Consider the following 17,598-nt stretch of genomic DNA (forward strand, 5'->3'; position numbering starts at 1 on the left):
GAAGTTCTGGGTGTGTAGAAGCAAACGCGCTAAGGGGCCACTTCTCCAAGAAGACGTAACCATCCTTATCATGTATGTGCCCAGCAACAGTGCAGCAAAACATGTGAGGAAAAAACTGCAAAGAGCAATGATCGACCGCATAGTTGGAGACGTCAACATTCCTCCATCAGAAACAGGAGTAAGCATGTACATTCTCATACATAATTTAAATCAACAGATACTAGTTATTCTCACATATACTTACATAGAGGTGTATTCTTTTTTAAAAACACATAAAACCTGCACTGCTCTTTACCTTTTTTTTTGTACTGAATTTTACATCTTGAAAAATCAGTTCATACCGGTACGTTAAGTTCATTATCCATATTATTGTGTCCTATGGATTAGCATGATTTTTTAAAAAAATACACTGGAGACAATCGCAGTTCGATTCCCAGTCAGGGCACATTCCTGGGTTGCAGGCCAGTTCCCTGCAGGCCAGTTCCCTGCAGGGGACGCACGAAAGGCAACCATACATTGATGTTTCTCTCCCTCTCTACTTCCCTTCCCCTCTAAAGATAAATAAAATCTTCAAAAAAATAAATAAATACACTGGGCTTGTTTTTATGCCTCTTATTACATTACATTAATTTAGTCTTTATATTTATTTATTAAGAGGGTTTTCTTTTATTTTTAAGATTTTATTTATTTTTTTTAGAGAGAAGGGAAGGAGAGGGAGAGAAGCATCAACGTGTGGTTGCCTATCGTACATCCCCTGCTAGGGACCTGGCCTGCATCCCAGGCATGTGCCCTGACTGGGAATCAAACCAGCAACCTTTGGGTTTGTAGGCCCACACTCATTCTACTGAGCTACACCAGCCAGAGCTAATCTAGTCTTTAATACAGTGCACCTGTATACAGTGTTTCAACTGTAGTAGCTCTACATATATTTTTATATCTTACAGGATTTGTTCCTGTCTACCTCTAACCATTACTACTCTTTGTTCAAATTTTCTAAGTTATTCTTGCTTATTATTCTTTCTGAACTTCCATTCGGAAAAAGCTTATTAGAATTGTTATTGGACTTTAATTAAAATTGTATATTACTTTAGAGATAACTAATATCTTTAAGATATTAAGTCTTCCTAACCCTGAACATGATATTTGTTAAAGCCTTTTTATTTGTTCAGGTATTCTTTTTGTAGTCCTTAGTGATGTGTAAAGGTTTACATTTTTTTAACATTGATTTTGTACATTTTTTTATAAAGCTTTTCCCATGATGTTTAATCTTTTCTATTTCTAGTAAAATGTAGTTTTCTCCCTTTATATTGCTAAATGGTGGTTGTTTGCATATGTGGAGGATTTTGATTTCTACATATTAATATTAATCTCAGCTACTTTACTGAATTTTCTTCTTCTACAATGTTTTTTTTCTGTTTATTATCTCGTGTCTCCTAGTTTTGCAATCAAATCACCTCTGGATCTAGAATCCCTCTGGGTTAGCAGTACGAAGAGACCAGCTCTGAGTCCACACTATACAGGGACCCCTATGTATCAATCCAACTTGAAATCATCTGCGGCTTCTCTCAACTCCTTTAACACGCTGTGCAGCTAAGTCTGTGTCCTCATCTGTGTAATGGAGATTTAAAATAACGTTGACAAAGTGTAAAGATGGTATACTTTTGTTGCAGGACTTCCAGTTTTAGCCCAAGCTGATGAATTGGACCCCGAGTCGATTTGCTTGAGGCGGGGGGTGGGGGGGTGCGCTGGAAGGAGATGGAAACAACAGACCACCCCTGGGAATGGCAGGAAGCTCAGGGTAACCTGTGAGACCAGAGTCGGGTCCAGGTGGGACCACCGTGGGAGAGGGAGGCACTTCCCGCTCAGCTCAGGGGACGCGGCCCCTTTGGCATCGTGGATATTTGTGGGGGTAGGTGCCGGAGCGCGCAGTGGACACGGTCACAGACGTTCATGAATGTCCGACCTTCGGGGCGACACCGGGTGGTGGAAATTTATCCCTGGAAACAACCTGAGCCAGTTTGCTGAAATGCTGGGTGAGTCCTGCAGCCAGGAAGAACTCCCAAGTGGATTCATTTCTTGCCAGCACGTGCGCATGAGACCTGAGTCGCACTCGGGAAGACGCTCATGGCGCAGAGCTCTGAGTGGAAGGAACCTTGGGGACCCATTAGTGGAGGAAGAAGACTAGGCCACCGTCGGCCAGGAACGCGCGTGACTGCGTTCTTCAAGGCCACACCACTAACTAGCAACAGTACAGTACAATAGAAATTCTGGTAACGGTGAGATCGGGGCGCGACTTCCGGCGAGGAGACAGTGCGACGCCTTCACTTCCGGCCGTAGCTGCCCGCACTTGCGCACTTGGTATTGGCTGTCGGCTTGGAAAAGGACCCTCCGCGGGAGGAGGTGTTGGGGGGGGGGGGTCGGTCACTCCCGGAAGTAGCCCCTAGCGTGCCCCGGAAGCTGCAGCCCCTCCAGCTTTGCCGGGCCATTCCAGTGGCTTTTTCCGCGGTCAAGGGGTGGGTGGGCGCGGGCGACAGGTCTTCGTTGCAGGCTGCGGGGGCGTTGCCGGCAGCCTCGGGGGCTGCGCCCGGTTCCACAGTTTCACCAGCCCGGTCTCAGCGTGCGGCTGGCCACGTCCCGAACCCCTGGCCCGAGGTAAGCCGGGGGCAGGGCGCCGTGATCCCACTTAACAGAAAGACGTGGAGGCGGGCGAAGGGGCGGGGGCAGCTTGCCCAGACCTGCCCCGCCCACCGGGCTGCCCCCTCCGGGGCTTCCTTCCTTTTCCGGTGACTAAAACACGCCAGGTGAGATGTACAGGACAGCGGCCCGTATCCATCACTTACTCTGTTACTGTATATCGTTAATTCAGGCCTTAACAGGCCTGTGAGGTGGGTGCTGTTGTCCCTCTTGTGTTGTCGACGAGCCCGAAGCTTACTAGCGCAACGGTCACAGCTGGTGGCCTTAGGCCCACCTAGACCGGCTCTGGACTTTATCCGCTCAAAGGATGCTACTTCCGGCCGGTGAGAATGGTGTGTAGTTTAAAACGGATCTCGTATGTCAGTTTTGCATAATGTGAAATCGAATGATGCACGATTATTATTTAGAACATTCTAAGGATTTGCACGGTAGCCAAATTCGCGTGTGGGACAGACTCGCAAAAACACGGTGGCTTGTTCTAGTCTGCCTTCCACACTCACCTCCCATCCTTTTGCTCACCACCTGTTCATTGCCTCACAGGTGCGCGGCTGGGAGATGAGAGACCGAGGACTCTAGGGCCCAGTAAGTGCTTTGAAATCCTGGAGCTGGGGGTAGACACCCGCCTCTCCCCCAGTGCAGGAGCTGATGGGAGGGGGGCCCTTGAGACTGGGCAGGGTCAAAGCTCAGGGAAAATTCTAGCATATTTACCAGATGCCTACGGTGGGCGGAGCTCTGCACAAGACGCTGGGGTGCAGCAGGCACAAGAGGAAAGGAAAAGCGGCCCCTTTCCTTCTGACCGCGCAAGTGGGAACAGGCCTGTAAGCGTGGTCAGGAGAGTCTCTAATCCGAGGAGCCTCCCCCTACACCCCGCCAATCCCAGGCTTGCCCGCAGGTCGTTGCTTCCCCGAGAACATGGCTTCCCCTTGGGGATCTAGGCTCCTGAACCTACGCTGCCTCTGTGCCTTTTCCTATCCACACTCAAGGACTTGCTGCCACCATGGCCGTCTTTCCATCTTTGCTCTGCCAGAAGAAGTAGACTCTTGCCTCCAGGGTGAACCCACCCACCACTGGTGCTTGGGATCCCTTCCCTGGGGAAGCTCCTGCTATGGTTCTTCCTGTCTCCTCTCTTCCCACGGGCACAGTTTCTCTGTTCAGAGACACAGCTGAGACTTTTCCCTCCCATCCCAAAGCCCCACCCTCCCTCCCCACCTACCCCTGACATTGAAAGTACCTGCCTCTCCCATTTTTCATGGCACAGCCCTGGGCTTCACTTTCTTCATCCACTGAAGTGAACTTTTACCCTGCCTATCCTTTCTGCAAAAACCTCTGGGCTTTCCTAACATCACTTCATGTTTTTCTGTCTCCCTCCTTTGCTTGTCAGCCATCTTGGAAGTTAGCTCATCCTCCACCCTCCCCAGAGTGTTGGTGTTGCCTGGGCAGCCGCCCTCCACTCTCCTCCCTCCGGCATTTCCCCTGTTTCTAAGGACACTTTTACCTGGGTCTGTGTCTTTGGCTCGGACCTCTATCCCCTGACCCGTGTGTCTGTCACATCTGAAGATTCGTTGCAGAAGAACCTTAAAGTCAACATCTGTAGAACTGAACTCCATTAGGAAGGGGGATCACTAGGGCATCCCTCTGTGTCCCTTCCTTGTCCTCCACAACTCAACCCAAGCAGAACTGCCTCCTGAACAGCTGCCCCTCCCGTCCTGTCCCTGAGCCATTACCTGCTCCTGCTTCTCAGGGTGGAGCCTGCTGGCTGGGCTTGTGCAGCGCCCTCTGATGGTTGCGCGTGTGCAGCCTGTGAGTCTCCGTCTTGTAGTTGTCCTCAGATGTGCATTTGTCATCTGTTTGGAGAAATATCACAGTAACTTCTTACTAATAAAGTATGGGAATTTGTGGATGATCTTCTCTTAAATTTTACATATATGTTTATTTAATCTTCACCAGAAGATGTTTATCGACTTTGAAAAAAGAGGGAAAGGAAAGACAGGGAGAGAGAAAGGTCGATGTGAGGGAGGAGCGGTGATAGGTTACCTCCTACACACACTCCGACCGTGCATCAGACGCGTCCCAGGCGTGTGCTCTGACGGGATCAAACCTGCATCCTTTTAGTGCAAGGGGCGGTGCCCCAACCCACTGGGCTGTCCAGCCACGGCTCTGTTTTGTATTTTATATTCACTGAAAGTCAACACTGGTTTTCCGCAGCATCAGCCTCGTGGCCATTCCTGATGTGCTTCACTGGGAGAGAAGGGCCATCACTGCCAGAGCCCGTGACCGTACAAGGGGCCAGACCCATCCGACAGTCTGTCGGCAGTCTTTAAGGACCCTAGAGCAGTGGCCTCAGGTAAGTGACCCCTTACGAAACAGAAACCAAACTCCACTGTCATAGACACGTGGCCTCCAGGTCAACCCGAGGCCTGGCATCCACAGTGCCTCCCACTGCCTGCCTTGCTCCAGTGCCATAAGCCTGTCGCCAGGGCGTCTTCTCATCCTGAGCCCTGCGTGCTGGCCAGGCAGTTACTCTCCATCCGCATCCCTAGGGCACAGTGCTGACTCGTGGCAGGTACTTGATGAGTGTTTCTTAACTGGTCAAATAGGTCAAGCGTATCTGCAGAATACACACGCACTGCGAGGACACAGCTAATGGGGGAACAGAGCAGGATTGGTGTGGCCCTAACACCCGGGTTCTTCCCTTTTCTCTCCCATCGTCAGTGAAGGCAGGTTGTGCGGGCCTGGCTTCAGTACTTGGTTCTGCCTTCTTGGTAGCAAGGACGCCTGCGGCTGCTTTTGTAGACCTGGTGCCACCAGCTCTGGTCTTCCGCTTTGCCACTGACTGTCACGTCACCGCTCTGGGTTTCTGTTTGTTCGGTCCTAAAGTAAGAACTGAGGTAAGTCCCTTCTGGTTCTGATATCATAAAGCACTTCTTCTGGGACCGGGACAGTGTCCTACGTTTTGTTTCCATCTTTATTCAGACCCTCTATAGCGTGCCGGGGACCGACTGAGTTCTCAAAAGATGGGTGTGAGGTCACTGCCACTCGGCCCTTCCGAGGAAGGAGCCGTCGGTGTTGTGCTGCCCACACTCTTCCCCGGGCAGAGTCTCACGCGAGCCTCCTCAGGGCTTTTCACCTGCAGGGGCAGTCCTGCCATCCCTGGCGGTGGTTCTTAACATTGAATGTCACTCAGTGTCCAAGCGTACTGGTTGCAATTTACAGTCTCGTCTAGCCAACATCTCGTTCTGGTCTGAAGAGAGGAAGACCACTCCCTTCCTGAAGTCTGTGGTGGGATTCCTAAGCCCTCTTTTTTGGAACCTTCTGATTCCTAAGGAAACACATCTGGGGTCACTGGACCCTTTCATTTGCTTCTCTCTGTGTCCTTCTCTTACTTCCTTACGTCTCTTTTTGTGAGAGTCCTGAATTTGACCTAATACCCAGGGAGCTGAATGAATTAAGGATTATGCCTGGGTTAGGGGTCTGAGCATCTGGGCGAACAGATGTCCATTTGAGTTGGCTGTAGGCAGAACAGGGAGCCAGAGAGAGGCCAGGCAGTTAGCTGGCGTGAGCGCAGTCCCAGTCGGGGAGGAGGTGCAGCCGTCCTGGGAGATGGTGCAGAGCGAGAGGAGACATCACGAAGGAGCCCCAGGGAATGTCATTAAGGGACAGGCCGAGGAACATGGACCTGACAGACTGGAGAGGAGGCGCAGGTGAAAGGAAAACCAAGAAAATGTTCCCAGGGCCACAGGGAAACGGCCTTCCAAATGGAGGCCATGGGCAGGTGCTTCAGGTGTGGCCCAGAACTCCACTGGGGTCTCTGGGGGCCTTGGTAAGAGCAGCGACTGGAAGTGTTGGAAGCCAGAGCCAGAGAAGAGAGGGTTTTGAGGGGAATGGGGGATGACAAAGTATAACTAGCCCTTTAGGAGCTTCTGTGACAGAGAGGAGAACAAAGGGACACTGGGGGGCTGGAGTCACTGGCAGTAGAAGCTACCCCATCCTGTATTCTCTTCCTGAGATTGACTTTTAGAGAAGGAAAGTCTAGGGGTCTGAGCCAGGCATCTGATGACCCAGGAAGCCTCAGGCTGCCTCACTTCTGAACACTGAGCTATGCGACCTGTTCCTGGTCCCCCACAGTGTGCCAGGTACAGCCAGGTGTTGTGGATGCAGGACGGCAGGCTCTGCCCCCTCCTGGCTTGTGCTTACAGTGCCTAGTGCCTGCAGGTCTTCCAGAGGCAACCCGCCTGACTCCTTGGTGAGGTCAGTCCCCTCCCCCGGGGTCTCCCAGCCTTGCACCGGCTCTTTCATACCTTCACCGCTGCTCTGGTTCTACCCGTCTGAGTGACACTTAATTCACGTCTGTCCCTCCTACCAGCCTGGAATCCGCATGCACTCATGGGCCTTGCCTGCTGTGTACTTTATCTACCACTCAGAAGAATTGCCAAGTGTGCACTAGCTTCTCAATAAACATTGAGAGGAAAAAGAGAAACCAGTCAATTTGGCAAAGAAGATGGACACAGAAAGTGCAGATGTGCGCAGGGCTTTGGGGATTTCTGCTGAGGGCTGCTCCTTTGGGTCTGGGGGTTGACGGCAGACCTCGCCAAGGAAGTCTTGAGAATTTTGTCTTCGGACAGTTTCATATAAAGTATCTGCTCCTTTTGTCCTCTACTGTCTTCTCTCCCCTCTGGGCCTCGCCTTCCCCCTCAGTATACCCCAAAGTCAAGTAGGGCAGCTGAGAGACATTTTTTTTATCTTGCTTTGCAGCCTGGGCCCATCTTCTCATTGCCCCAAGTTCCCAAGCATGTTGGAAGTAGAAAAAATCAAAAAGCTCCCCAAGAGACGTGCAGCCTCACGCTCTGTCTCCCCCATGACCAGACCCCAGAGCCCAGCTGCCACAGTGACTTCTCCTGGCTCCAACTTCAACACCAGAGCTACCAGTACTTCTTGTGGACGTGGCAGGGGTGCCCAGGGAGACCTGCCAGAGACTGAGGTCAAAGTTAAGTTTGTAGACATAGAGGAGAAGGCCAGCAGTGACCACAGGAAGATCACACGCTCTGGCTCCCAAAAGGGGAATGAGAGGGATCTGCTCCCTCGAAGGAAGAGACCTCACCTTCCCCCCAGGGGCTCTTCCATCCCCTCACCTGACCAGCTTTTCCTGGAGGAGGAGGAACGTACCCTGGACGTACGCATCTGTAGCAGGAAGAGAAGAGCCTGCTCCTTGTGGAAGCCTGGTTTTTATTCAGCTACCTCCTGTGCAAAGAGCCAGGCCAGCTCAGGGCAGAATAAGCCAAAGGGAGATGCTGAACCATGTGTCCTGAAGTCTGTGCTTGGGCAGGAGCCCTCTGTGCAGCCTGAGAAGAAGGTGTCCAAGCAGAAGGCACGTGGACGGAGAGGGGTGAGGCAGCCAGCAGGAAAGAAGTCGAGAGACCCGGTGCTCAGCTCTGGCCTGGCCCCTCCCACCCCAGTGCTGGTGCAGGCAACCAGTCTGGACAGGTCAGAGGTGGGCCAGCCTAGTGAGGGTGAGGAGATGAGGCAAGCTGACATCCTCATAGCCTGTCTGGACAGAGAGATGCAACGCCTCAAAAGGTGGAAGAAGAGGCATTTGCTTCCTCGTGTGGGGAAGAAGTCATCGCTGCTGAGCTCCCAGAAGCCACCCGGCGTGAAGAAGCTGGTCAGAACTATAAAAGAGACCGAGGGCTGGGCTTCTCGAGGGTGTTCCCCAGGCGCTCAGGACACCAGAGCTCAGAAGCTCACGCTGGATGTCAGGCGGTTCTTTACCACTGGCTGTGAGAACATGTGCCATGTCACCTGCACTCTGTGTCACACCAGCGTCAAGCATGGGCTGGCGAGGGAAAGAAGGCCAGTTACAGCCAGCTCAGGCAGGGCAGGGGCAGTGGGGACGCATAAGCGCATGCCCACAGGTGCCCCCAGCCTTGTCCAGGAGGGCGTCTCATCTTCAGGACACTGCCCAAGTGGCTCGCCATCAGAAGATAATGACAGGCACTTGGCCCTGGGAAGGGCTGAGCAGCTGTTACTGGCTCCACCACCTCCGCCTGCTCCCATCAAAGAGGAACCCACTGCTCCCCCAGCGGCTGTCACGAGGGATCAAGAGGGCCCCTGTGCTCCCAGCCAGCACCGCTCCCAGGCCTGGAACCGGAGCATTGCAGAGTTACTCTGCAGTTTGGCATTGCCGCTCTCCTTCCTTTCGTCCCCGCCCTTCAGAAGGTTTATGGCCCAGGCTGACCCTGACTACTGTCTGCCGTCTCCAGCTGCCTTCTCCGATGAAGCCGTGCCTCTGCTCCACGAGGTGATGGGCGAGCAGGTACGGCAGGAGATGCAGCGGGCCGAGGGCAGCCGTGTCCACCTCACCATGTGCATGGCGGCCCAGGAGGTGGTCACAGAGGACTATGTGGCCATCACTGCCCACTGGGGGGTGATACAGCGTGGTAGCTGCCAGGTGGTATCAGGGCGTGTAAGGAAGCAAGCAGTGCTCTGGGTCCGAGGCCTACCCCTGGAGAGCACCGTGGAGAACAGGCAGCGGGAGCTGCGGGAGCAGGTCAGACTGTGGCTGGGCCATGGCTCTCTGCGACCGGGCTTCCTGGTGTCCAGCGGCTGCCCCAGCCTGGAGCCCGCAGTGACATCGCAGGGCTACACCCACATCCCTTGCTTTGCCCACTGCCTCAACTCTGTGGTGAGAAACTTTCTGTGTCACCATCACAGCGTCCAGATCATCCTGAGCACAGTCAGGGCCATCTGCAGCCATTTCCGAGGCTCCGCGGAGGCCCGGCGGCTCCTTGCCCAGTTGCAGCGGCGGTGCAGCCTCCCGGCCCAGCAGCCCTTCTGGGAGCTCTCAGACCACTGGGTGTCTGCCTACCACCTGATGGAGTGGCTGGTGGAGCAGCAGCAGCCACTGAGGGAGTATGACGAGAAGCACCAGCTGGGGAAGGCTGGGATGGGCCTGTCGGCCACGTTTTGGAGCCTGACAAGCAGCCTGGTCACGCTCCTACGGCCCTTCCAGATGGTAGTCCAGGAGGCAAGTGCCCCTAAGGCTTCTTTAAGCCAGGTGCTACCACAGCTGCGCTACCTGCACATCTTCCTGGAGCAGGTTCCTGCTCACTTTGAGGGGCAGGGTGGTGGGGAGACCGGTGCAGCTGTCCGGCTTGCCAGGGGCTTGGCTCTGCAGCTCTCCACAGACGGCCAGCTCAGTGAGCTTTTCCACCACGAGGAGTTCGTGCTCGCAACTCTGCTGGACCCCCGATTTAAGGGCCAGCTGGAGGCCATCCTGCCCGTGGGGGCCGACATTGACCACTGGATGCAAGTTCTCGTTTACAAGGTGAAGGAGATTATGGTGTCCGAATACTCCTTGCCTCCCTCACCCTTCCTGCAGAGCCCCAAGGCTATGAGTGTGGACACCACCCAGAGTGGCAGAATAGCCCAGGGCCCCAGGGCTAAGGGGAGGGGCTACAAGGATCCTGTGCAGAGAAGCAGCAGCCCCGGGTGTTTGCTGCTAGCCCAGAGGGAGAAGAGCTTGCTGGAGCAGCTGGAGAGCGTAGGGCTGCTGGCGTCCCAGAGGAGCGGAGCCTCGCTCTCCACTGAGAACCACCTGGCCACAGTCATCGTCAGGAAGTACCTGCGTGAGAACAAGCCAGTCAGTGCCCAGGAGGACCCCCTGGCGTACTGGGAGAAGAGACAGGAGGTCTGGCCAGCCCTGGCAAGACTGGCCACCATCTATCTGTCCTGTCCCGCTACCAGCGCCTCTTCTGGGAGTGTCTTGGCCTCCCTGGGTAGCCCCACCATTGTGGAGAACAGCTCCCCTCTCCCAGTTGCAACAGTTGAGAATCTCCTCTTCTTGAAGACCAACCTGGAAAATTTCCCCAACTACACCCCCTCTCCCCTCACACTCCCTGGTGGAGACATGGCCCACGGGGAGCAGACCAGGGAGCCTGGCCCTAGGGTCTGACGCCCTCACATCTTCCTGGAGGGACTTTGCCGTAGGTGAAAGGAGAGAGCAGAGTGTCGCACCGGGGGTACCAGACAGGAGGTGGCCAGAATCTTAGACCTTTTTTGGAAGAATGGGGACAGTTTCTCAACTCTTAGGAGTTTGCCTTATTTTTCCAGGGAGGTGGCATTTTCCATCTACCCAATACTTAATTTATTTTAAAAAAAGTATTTTGAATTTATTTTTAACTGGTTTTAGAGAAACACTGATTTGTTGTTCTACTTGTTCATGCATTCATTGGTTGCTTCATGCATGTGTTCTAACCGGGCACTGAGCCTGTAACCTTGGCGTAATGGGACGATGCTCTTAAAAACTGAGCTGCCTGGCCAGGGCTGCTTAATTTATCTCTAGCACTATGTGCATAGAAAAGGTTTATCTTGCTCATAAGTGACTGTGATTTGTGCTGTAAAGTTTTATAAGCGGGATGGCTACCGGCACATGTACTCAGTGGGGTGCATACTCAGCAACCAAGAACTTGGGTGAGCTATGAAAGCTCTTTCTGAAGTTGTTTTCGCTGTGGAAAGAGAGAACCCCTAAGCTAGAGGAGCCATTTCGAGAGGAAGGGTCTGCACGAGCACACAGGTGCACATTAGTCTTCTTAGGGTCTGTGCTTCTCTCTGGATCCCCGTCCCGGAGTGGCCGGAGAACTCTCAGTTGATAGGACTGCGCTGCCAGCGAGGGAGAGTGACGCTGAGATACGGAGTCTGCAGCCTGTTCTCACCTCTAGTTTGCTTCCAGACTGCTGGCGGCCCGGTGCCTTCCTTCCCACAGCAAAAGCGGTCTTGGAAAGAGCTCCCTCGCTCCCCAGGCTCTTGGTGGCTGAGTATGGGTGCCTGCAACGCCCACACCGCCCCTCCTCCCCGGCTGCTTTCAAAGGGCAAATCCCCTGTCTGGAAGCGGAAGAGGCTGTGTCTCAGACCCATAGTCACTGATTGCCAGAGTTCCCGTAGCACAGAGCACACAGGGTCCGGGCTGGTGACTTCGGGTGGGAGAAGGCCTGTTGCACCCACAGGACCTGAACCTGGCTCTCCCGAGCTGCTTGGCCGCTGTGATGGGCGGCTCTGAGGGGCAAGGAGGTGGAGGCCGGGTGAGGCCCCCAAGGCCTGACTTGCGCTGTGGCTGTTGGGCTGGAGACCTGTCCCTACCACGTCCCCTGGAGGGGTTGTCAGGTGTCGATAAGACCGATTCACTACAGGACGTTTGGAAGTTCATGAGAATGTCAGGAAGCAGGAGGAACTACTCTTAATCCTTTTATTCAGCCTCTGTTAATACATTGACACACTTCCTTTATCTTGAGATTGTACCTGCTGGACTAGTTAGTGTGCTGAATTTTCTTTTAATTCTCACCTCAGGATCTGTTCTTACTGCTTTTAGAGAGAGGAAGGGAAGGGGGGCGGGAGGAAGAGAAACATCGACCTTAGAGACCTTGATCAGTTGCCTCCTCTACGTGCCCCAACCTGGAATAGAACCTGCAGCCTAGGTCCGTGCTGCCTGGAAATTGAACCCACAACCTTCTGGTGTGTGGGACAACGCTCCAAGCAACTGAGCCACCTGTTCTGGGCTATGTTCTCTCATTTTAATAGTGTAGTAACGGCGTCTTCCTAAAGCTTTGTAAAGATCACGTTGAATGGTTGCAGTGACATGACTGGAATTAGAGTCTGGCCCCCAAAATGCTTAGGCCCCGTGTGCTCCCTGCCAGCTGCTGGGGGCATGTGCCCACAGGCTTCTCCGTGATCCGGGGTCTGTCTGGGTGAGCCGCCGGGACTGTGGCCGCACTCCTCACAATGCTGACTCCATCAAGGGCATTTGGGTAGTAAGGTCAGGGCATGGCCTTGGACCCAGCCCTTGACCTCTGCCTCCCTCCGTTCCTTAAATGTTCGCGTGGCTCAGCCTTTAATGAGAACCCCCTGAGGGTGTCTTAAGACCCTGGGTCCTCCCAAGTTGTGGTTCCGTGGGTCAGGTGGCGGGCAGGACTGTGACATGCGTTCACGTTACCTGAGGCTGTTCTCCAGAGACGCGCCGTCCTGTGCTGTTTGGCATCAGTGGACTGGCTCTGGTGTTCTCGGAGAGGGGGAGGCTGGGGTGGAGGGGCAGGGGGTGGGAGCCGGGCAGGGGGTGAAAGAGGCTGAGACAGAAGCGTAGCAGCCGAGCCCTGGCTGCTGTGGCTCAGTGGATTGAGTTCCAGCCTGCAGATGGAAAGGTCTGTGCTTCGATTTCCAGTCAGGGCATGTGCCTGGGTTGGGGGCCAGGTCCCCAGGAGGGGGCGTGTGAGAGGCAATCAATTAAAGTATCTCCCACACATCGTTTCTCTCCCTCTCTTTCTCCCTCCCTCCCCCTCTCTCTCAAAATAAATAAAATCTTTAACAAAAAAATCACAACTTAAAATTGGTGTAAATAAACCACAAAATAAAAAGGGAAAAAATATTACTTTCAACAAATTAAAAAAAAAGCATAGCAGCTGAAAGTGTGGGGGCAGCAGTGGTTTTCAGTGGGGGCACATACAGCAATGTCTGGTGATTTGCTGGGTGTCACAGCTTGTGGGTAGAAATGGATGTTGCCCAACCCCTTGTGATGCACAAGGTGGTCCCCACAACAAGGCTTACCCAGCTCCAAGTGTCAGTAGCTCAGGATTGAGGAGCCCTACTCTAGACTGGGACCCGGAGGACTTGGGGCAGAAGAAAGGTCCCCAGTCCACTGATAACGGCCAGGTGACTGTCCACCGCAGCTGTTGGGGGCCGAACCGTTTCTCCCCGGCACTGAGCCCCATCCTGGCTGACTCCTGGGGATCATTTTCTGGCCCAGTTCCCAGGTAGGTAGACTGACAGCAAACGCTGACTGCACAGGCAGGTGGGCCTCCCCCAGGGCTGAGTGTCAAGGGTGTCCTAGCCACTGTCTCATCTGTGTGACCGAGCCATTGGTGCAGCCTTACGTGTTGGGCCTAGAGCCTCTTGGCTCATTCGTACAACAGGACTAGGGTGACTCCTGTTATTCAGAGAAATGTTGACCTGTGGGTGAGAACGGGCCATTGCCCCTCTCGTAGAGCCTGCTGCCGGCCTGTGCTTTACAGCAGTGGACTTGCGTGGGTGGGTGGGCCCGGGCGAGGAGTGCAGGTTTGCGGTAAGATGGGACTGGAATGGCAGAGGTGATCGTTCATGTGACTGTCGTTGGAGGGCAGAGGACCCGGGAGTGTGGAAGGCCCCGTTTCTGGGTTTCTGGCCTCAGCGCGGTCTCTCTGCTCCACGGCTCCCTCCCCTGCGAACAGCACCCCTCCCCGCTTTAAGGTTGGGGGCACACAGTTCTCTCCTCCTCTCTGCCTTGCTCTGCCCACTCCCCTCAATCCTTCCCCCCTTTGCAGCCAGCATGTCCATCTAAGCAGTCACCGAGCTCCGTGGGACATCGTGCCGTCACCCTTGTGGGCTGCTGTGGCCTTAGCTTTGAAACGTAGTCTTGATCTTGAAAGTCCCGGTTTCCCCTCCCTCTGGTTGCTCAGCCATGTCTTCGCTCTCCCTCACTAAGGTTGCTTTTGATTTCTACCCTTGACCTCTCCACTGTGCACCACTCAAATAGAGCGTGTCTGGGAGGACATTCGTGTTCCTGCAGGGAGGCCTACGAGTAATGAAATAGGCCTTTGTCCCCCAGAAGGGCGGCCTCTGTGCCACACACTCGCGCCAGGCACCTCTGCAGGTCGTGCCTAGATCCTTCCAGCCCAGAGCATCAACTGTCTCCTAGGCCTGATGCCACATGGTCACCTTAAACCCGAGGTCTTTGTGCCCCCAGGCTGTCCCACCTGTTTCCCAAGCATTTGAGACGGGAGTCCCTCCTTCCAGTCAGCGCACAGGTCCCTGCATGTTGTGCTGGGCCCTCCCCCCTGTACCTCCCTCCACGCTTGCAGTGGGGACCTTGTCTTGCTAGTTGCTAGTGCCTTTTTGGTAGGTGTCTAGTGCCCCTGAGGTCCCACCCGCTGGGCTGGAGCAGTTTTCCCCAGATGTACGGTGGCCCCCTCACTCCCCGCTCACCAACCCCAGCAGGTCCCGTTCTCAGCGAGTGAACAAGACTTAGCAGATGCCTTCCGTCCCTTTCGGAAAGAAATGAGGTCCAAATGAGAACTTGCTGAAGTGTTGCTGGCTGGAGGGGGGCTAGAGAGAAATGAAGGGACCTCCTCAGAGGTGGGGGTGTCAGCTCTGTTTGGAGGTCCCCTAGCTCTCTGGCAAAGGGTGTGGGAGGAGCTCGGGGCCTGGTCTCCTTGGAGAGGGAGAAACACAAAGTGGCCTTGATCACAGAAACGCAGACTCGGACACTGGAGTCCCAGGTTTTGTCCACAGCAGTGAATGGTCCCATAGTTCTTTGCAGGCGTCACCCTGCCAGGCCTGACCAGAGCCTGCAGAACTGGGAAGCTGCCACTTGGAGCAGAGGCCCCTTCTGGTGTTTCCTCTGCTGAAACGGCCCCTTTGTGGTGGCAGTGTCCCTCCCCCAGGCCACCTCCCTCCTGCTGGTCCTGCACTGACATCTGGGCTCCTGTGGTCCCACAGCCACTGGTGACTTGAAAGGCCCCCCCCGAGGGGTGGCCCCCGCCTCTCCAGCCCCCTTGCTTTCTCTGGAAATGATGTCATGTTTGCAGCTGGAACAGTGGTGGATGCTGTTCTGTTGACAGCAGAGGAGAGAGCAGGTTGGGACCTGCAGGGGTTGGGGGAGCTGGAGTCGGCGGTGCTGCCTCTCAGCCCCAGGCTGCCCTGTCCTCACCTGCCTGGGACCGAAGGCCGGTCCTCTGAAGGACCAGAGGCTGCAAATTGGCTGCATGACCTGGGAACCATTTTGAACTTTAACATTTTTTACATTGTGTCAACATTTTTGAGGGAGTGAAGCCAGGCCCAGGTATCCCTGTTTGTGGCTACATATGCGAGGCTCTTGGTTGGTGGGAGTGGGGGGTGGTGGGAACCTGTTACCTACTCAGAAATATATTTAAATGGGTAAAAAAAAACCCTCAAAACTAAGGAGAGTTCATGAGTGGTTATGGAAAAAATGGAAGTATGGGTTTTTGCCCCAGGGCAGGTTTGGAGAAGGGAGGAATTGGGAACACTGGGCCGAACACAGACCAGCAGGGCACAGGAGCTGAGTGAGGGGGTCCTTGGGTGGGGGCTGGGCCCGGCGCACCTCCCTCAGGGGATCTGTTGTGCCCCGGCAGCTGGGCCTGGGGTCCTCAGGTCCTGCTGGGCCACGGGGCTTTCTGGCCCTGGTGGTAGGGGCTGCGTAGCTGGCACTGTCACCTGCTTTAGAGTCGAAGAGGTATGTAGGAGGGGCCTGCTTACTGTTTAACTGTCTCTCCTCAGGGACCTGCTGGCCCTTGAGCAGGGGCGGCGGAAACTGGCACTGGCCCCAGCGCAGTTGGGGCTGCGAGTGCCTTTCTTGGGTTGGACAGCCGGCCGACCCCAGTGATGCCCGTGTCCCTGTGACAGACTGTGGAGGCCCAGGCCACCTGGACCGCCTTCGCCTCATGGAGCCTCAGGGGGAGAAGCCAGGAGAGGCCGAGGGGCCGCGCATCACGCCCCAGCTGCTCAAGTCACGCTCGGGGGAGTTTGCCCTGGAGTCCATCCTGCTGCTGAGGCTGCGCGGCCTGGGGCTGGTGGACCTGGGCTGCCTGGGCGAGTGCCTGGGTCTCGAGTGGCTGGACCTGTCGGGCAACGCGCTCACCCAGCTGGGCCCCCTGGCCTCCCTGAGCCAGCTGACCGTCCTCAACGTGGCCAACAACCAGCTGACGGGGCTGGAGCCGCTGGCTGCCTGCGAGAACCTGCAGAGGCTCGATGCCTCCGGCAACCTGCTGGCCGCCCCGGGCCGGCTGCAGTGTCTGGCCGGGCTGCGGGGCCTCGAGTGCCTTCGGCTCCGGGACCCTTTGGCCCGGCTCAGCAACCCGCTCTGTGCCAGCCCCTCCTACCCGGCCTCGGTCCGAGAGCTGCTGCCGGGCCTGAAGGTCATCGACGGTGAGCGTGTGACCGGGCGCGGCAGTGAATTCTACCAGCTGTGCCGGGACCTGGACGGCCCCTTGCGGCCCAGCTCCAGCCCGGGCCCCAGCACCGCCGAGGCCCAGCCCTGGGTGCGGCCAGGGTACTGGGAGCCCCAGCCCCCCCACAGCAGCTCCATCCTGGAGGAGGCCTGCCGGCAGTTCCAGGACACCCTGCAGGAGTGCCACGGCCTGGACCGCCAGGCCGAGGACAGCCTGGCTCGGGCCGAGCGGGCGCTCAGCTCTGCGGGCTCGGCCTCGTCCTCGTCCTTTGTCTTCTGAATGTGCCCCGTGGCCTGGGACAGCCTGGCGCGTGGCCGTGGGGCCTGGGCAGGGTGGCCTAGCTGCCCGCATCTCCCCTCCTGCCTCTGCACTCGTCCTCACCGTCCCCGCAGCCGGGCCGTTCATTCACCCCTTCCCCTAAGGGCAGACCCCTGCCCCCCACTCCCACCTCAGGACAGTTCTGCCCTGTTCTCCAGGCACTTGCCCCCCCCAGTGCCTCGGGCAGGCGTGGGGCCCTCCTTGGGCAGTGGCACCGTGTGAGGCTGTCCTTCCCCCTGGGCCGTGGGCCTGGGCTCGAGGCCCCAGGCCTTCGTCTGCCACTCCTGGCTGCTCGGGCCTAAGACTTAGTGGGAGAAAGCCGCTTCGTCCTCGGGTTGGAGGCGGCAGAAGCAGGGTGGCCTGCTTCCCGTCCCAGTGGTCCCAGAGCAGGGCGTGAGCAGGGCACGGGGCGGGGAGCTGGCGTGCCCCCGCCCCCAGCCTGCCCGCCCAGACAACCCTCTGCCCTGGCCCCCAGGCCCGTATCTCCCTGGAGCCTTCCTGGCCGCTTTCACCCACGCTGATGCCTAGTAAAGGTTCTGTCTTAATTTGCATCGTGGTCTGTCGTTTCATATGGGCATGAGCTCTGAAAGCAAGACGGGGT

General features: G+C 55.8%; 1 protein-coding gene across 9 annotated transcripts; it reads left to right on the top strand.

Annotated features, from left to right (window-relative positions):
• The first annotated feature begins 1,582 nt into the window (after positions 1–1,582).
• Positions 1,583–17,546, top strand: LRRC61 (leucine rich repeat containing 61). Of its 9 annotated transcripts, none has more exons than XR_008392751.1 (5): positions 1,583–2,652; positions 3,235–3,276; positions 4,900–5,038; positions 5,407–5,582; positions 7,558–7,641. XR_008392751.1 is itself a non-coding variant. In XM_053671857.1 (5 exons), exon 5 carries the CDS (start codon positions 16,173–16,175, stop codon positions 16,956–16,958), a length of 786 nt encoding a protein of 261 aa, XP_053527832.1. In that variant the 5' UTR covers positions 1,596–2,652; positions 3,235–3,276; positions 4,900–5,038; positions 5,407–5,582; positions 16,009–16,172; the 3' UTR covers positions 16,959–17,546. The 9 variants fall into 9 exon arrangements, 8 of the variants coding, with proteins under 8 accessions (XP_053527832.1, XP_036983240.2, XP_053527826.1 ...); XM_053671857.1 differs by lacking the exon at positions 7,558–7,641 and adding an exon at positions 16,009–17,546 and having other exon boundaries at positions 1,596–2,652; XM_053671851.1 differs by having other exon boundaries at positions 1,601–2,652; positions 7,447–11,971.
• The last annotated feature ends 52 nt before the right edge of the window (positions 17,547–17,598 follow it).

This window comes from Artibeus jamaicensis, unplaced genomic scaffold (genome assembly GCF_021234435.1).
Source record: "Artibeus jamaicensis isolate MK-2021 breed Jamaican fruit bat unplaced genomic scaffold, CSHL_Jam_final contig_718, whole genome shotgun sequence".
NCBI classification, from domain to species: Eukaryota; Metazoa; Chordata; class Mammalia; order Chiroptera; family Phyllostomidae; genus Artibeus; species Artibeus jamaicensis.

Bases quoted from the DNA above. Each gene is read 5' to 3' on its own strand.
- LRRC61 (XM_053671851.1), top strand. From the start codon at position 7,484: ATGTTGGAAGTAGAAAAAATCAAAAAGCTCCCCAAGAGACGTGCAGCC.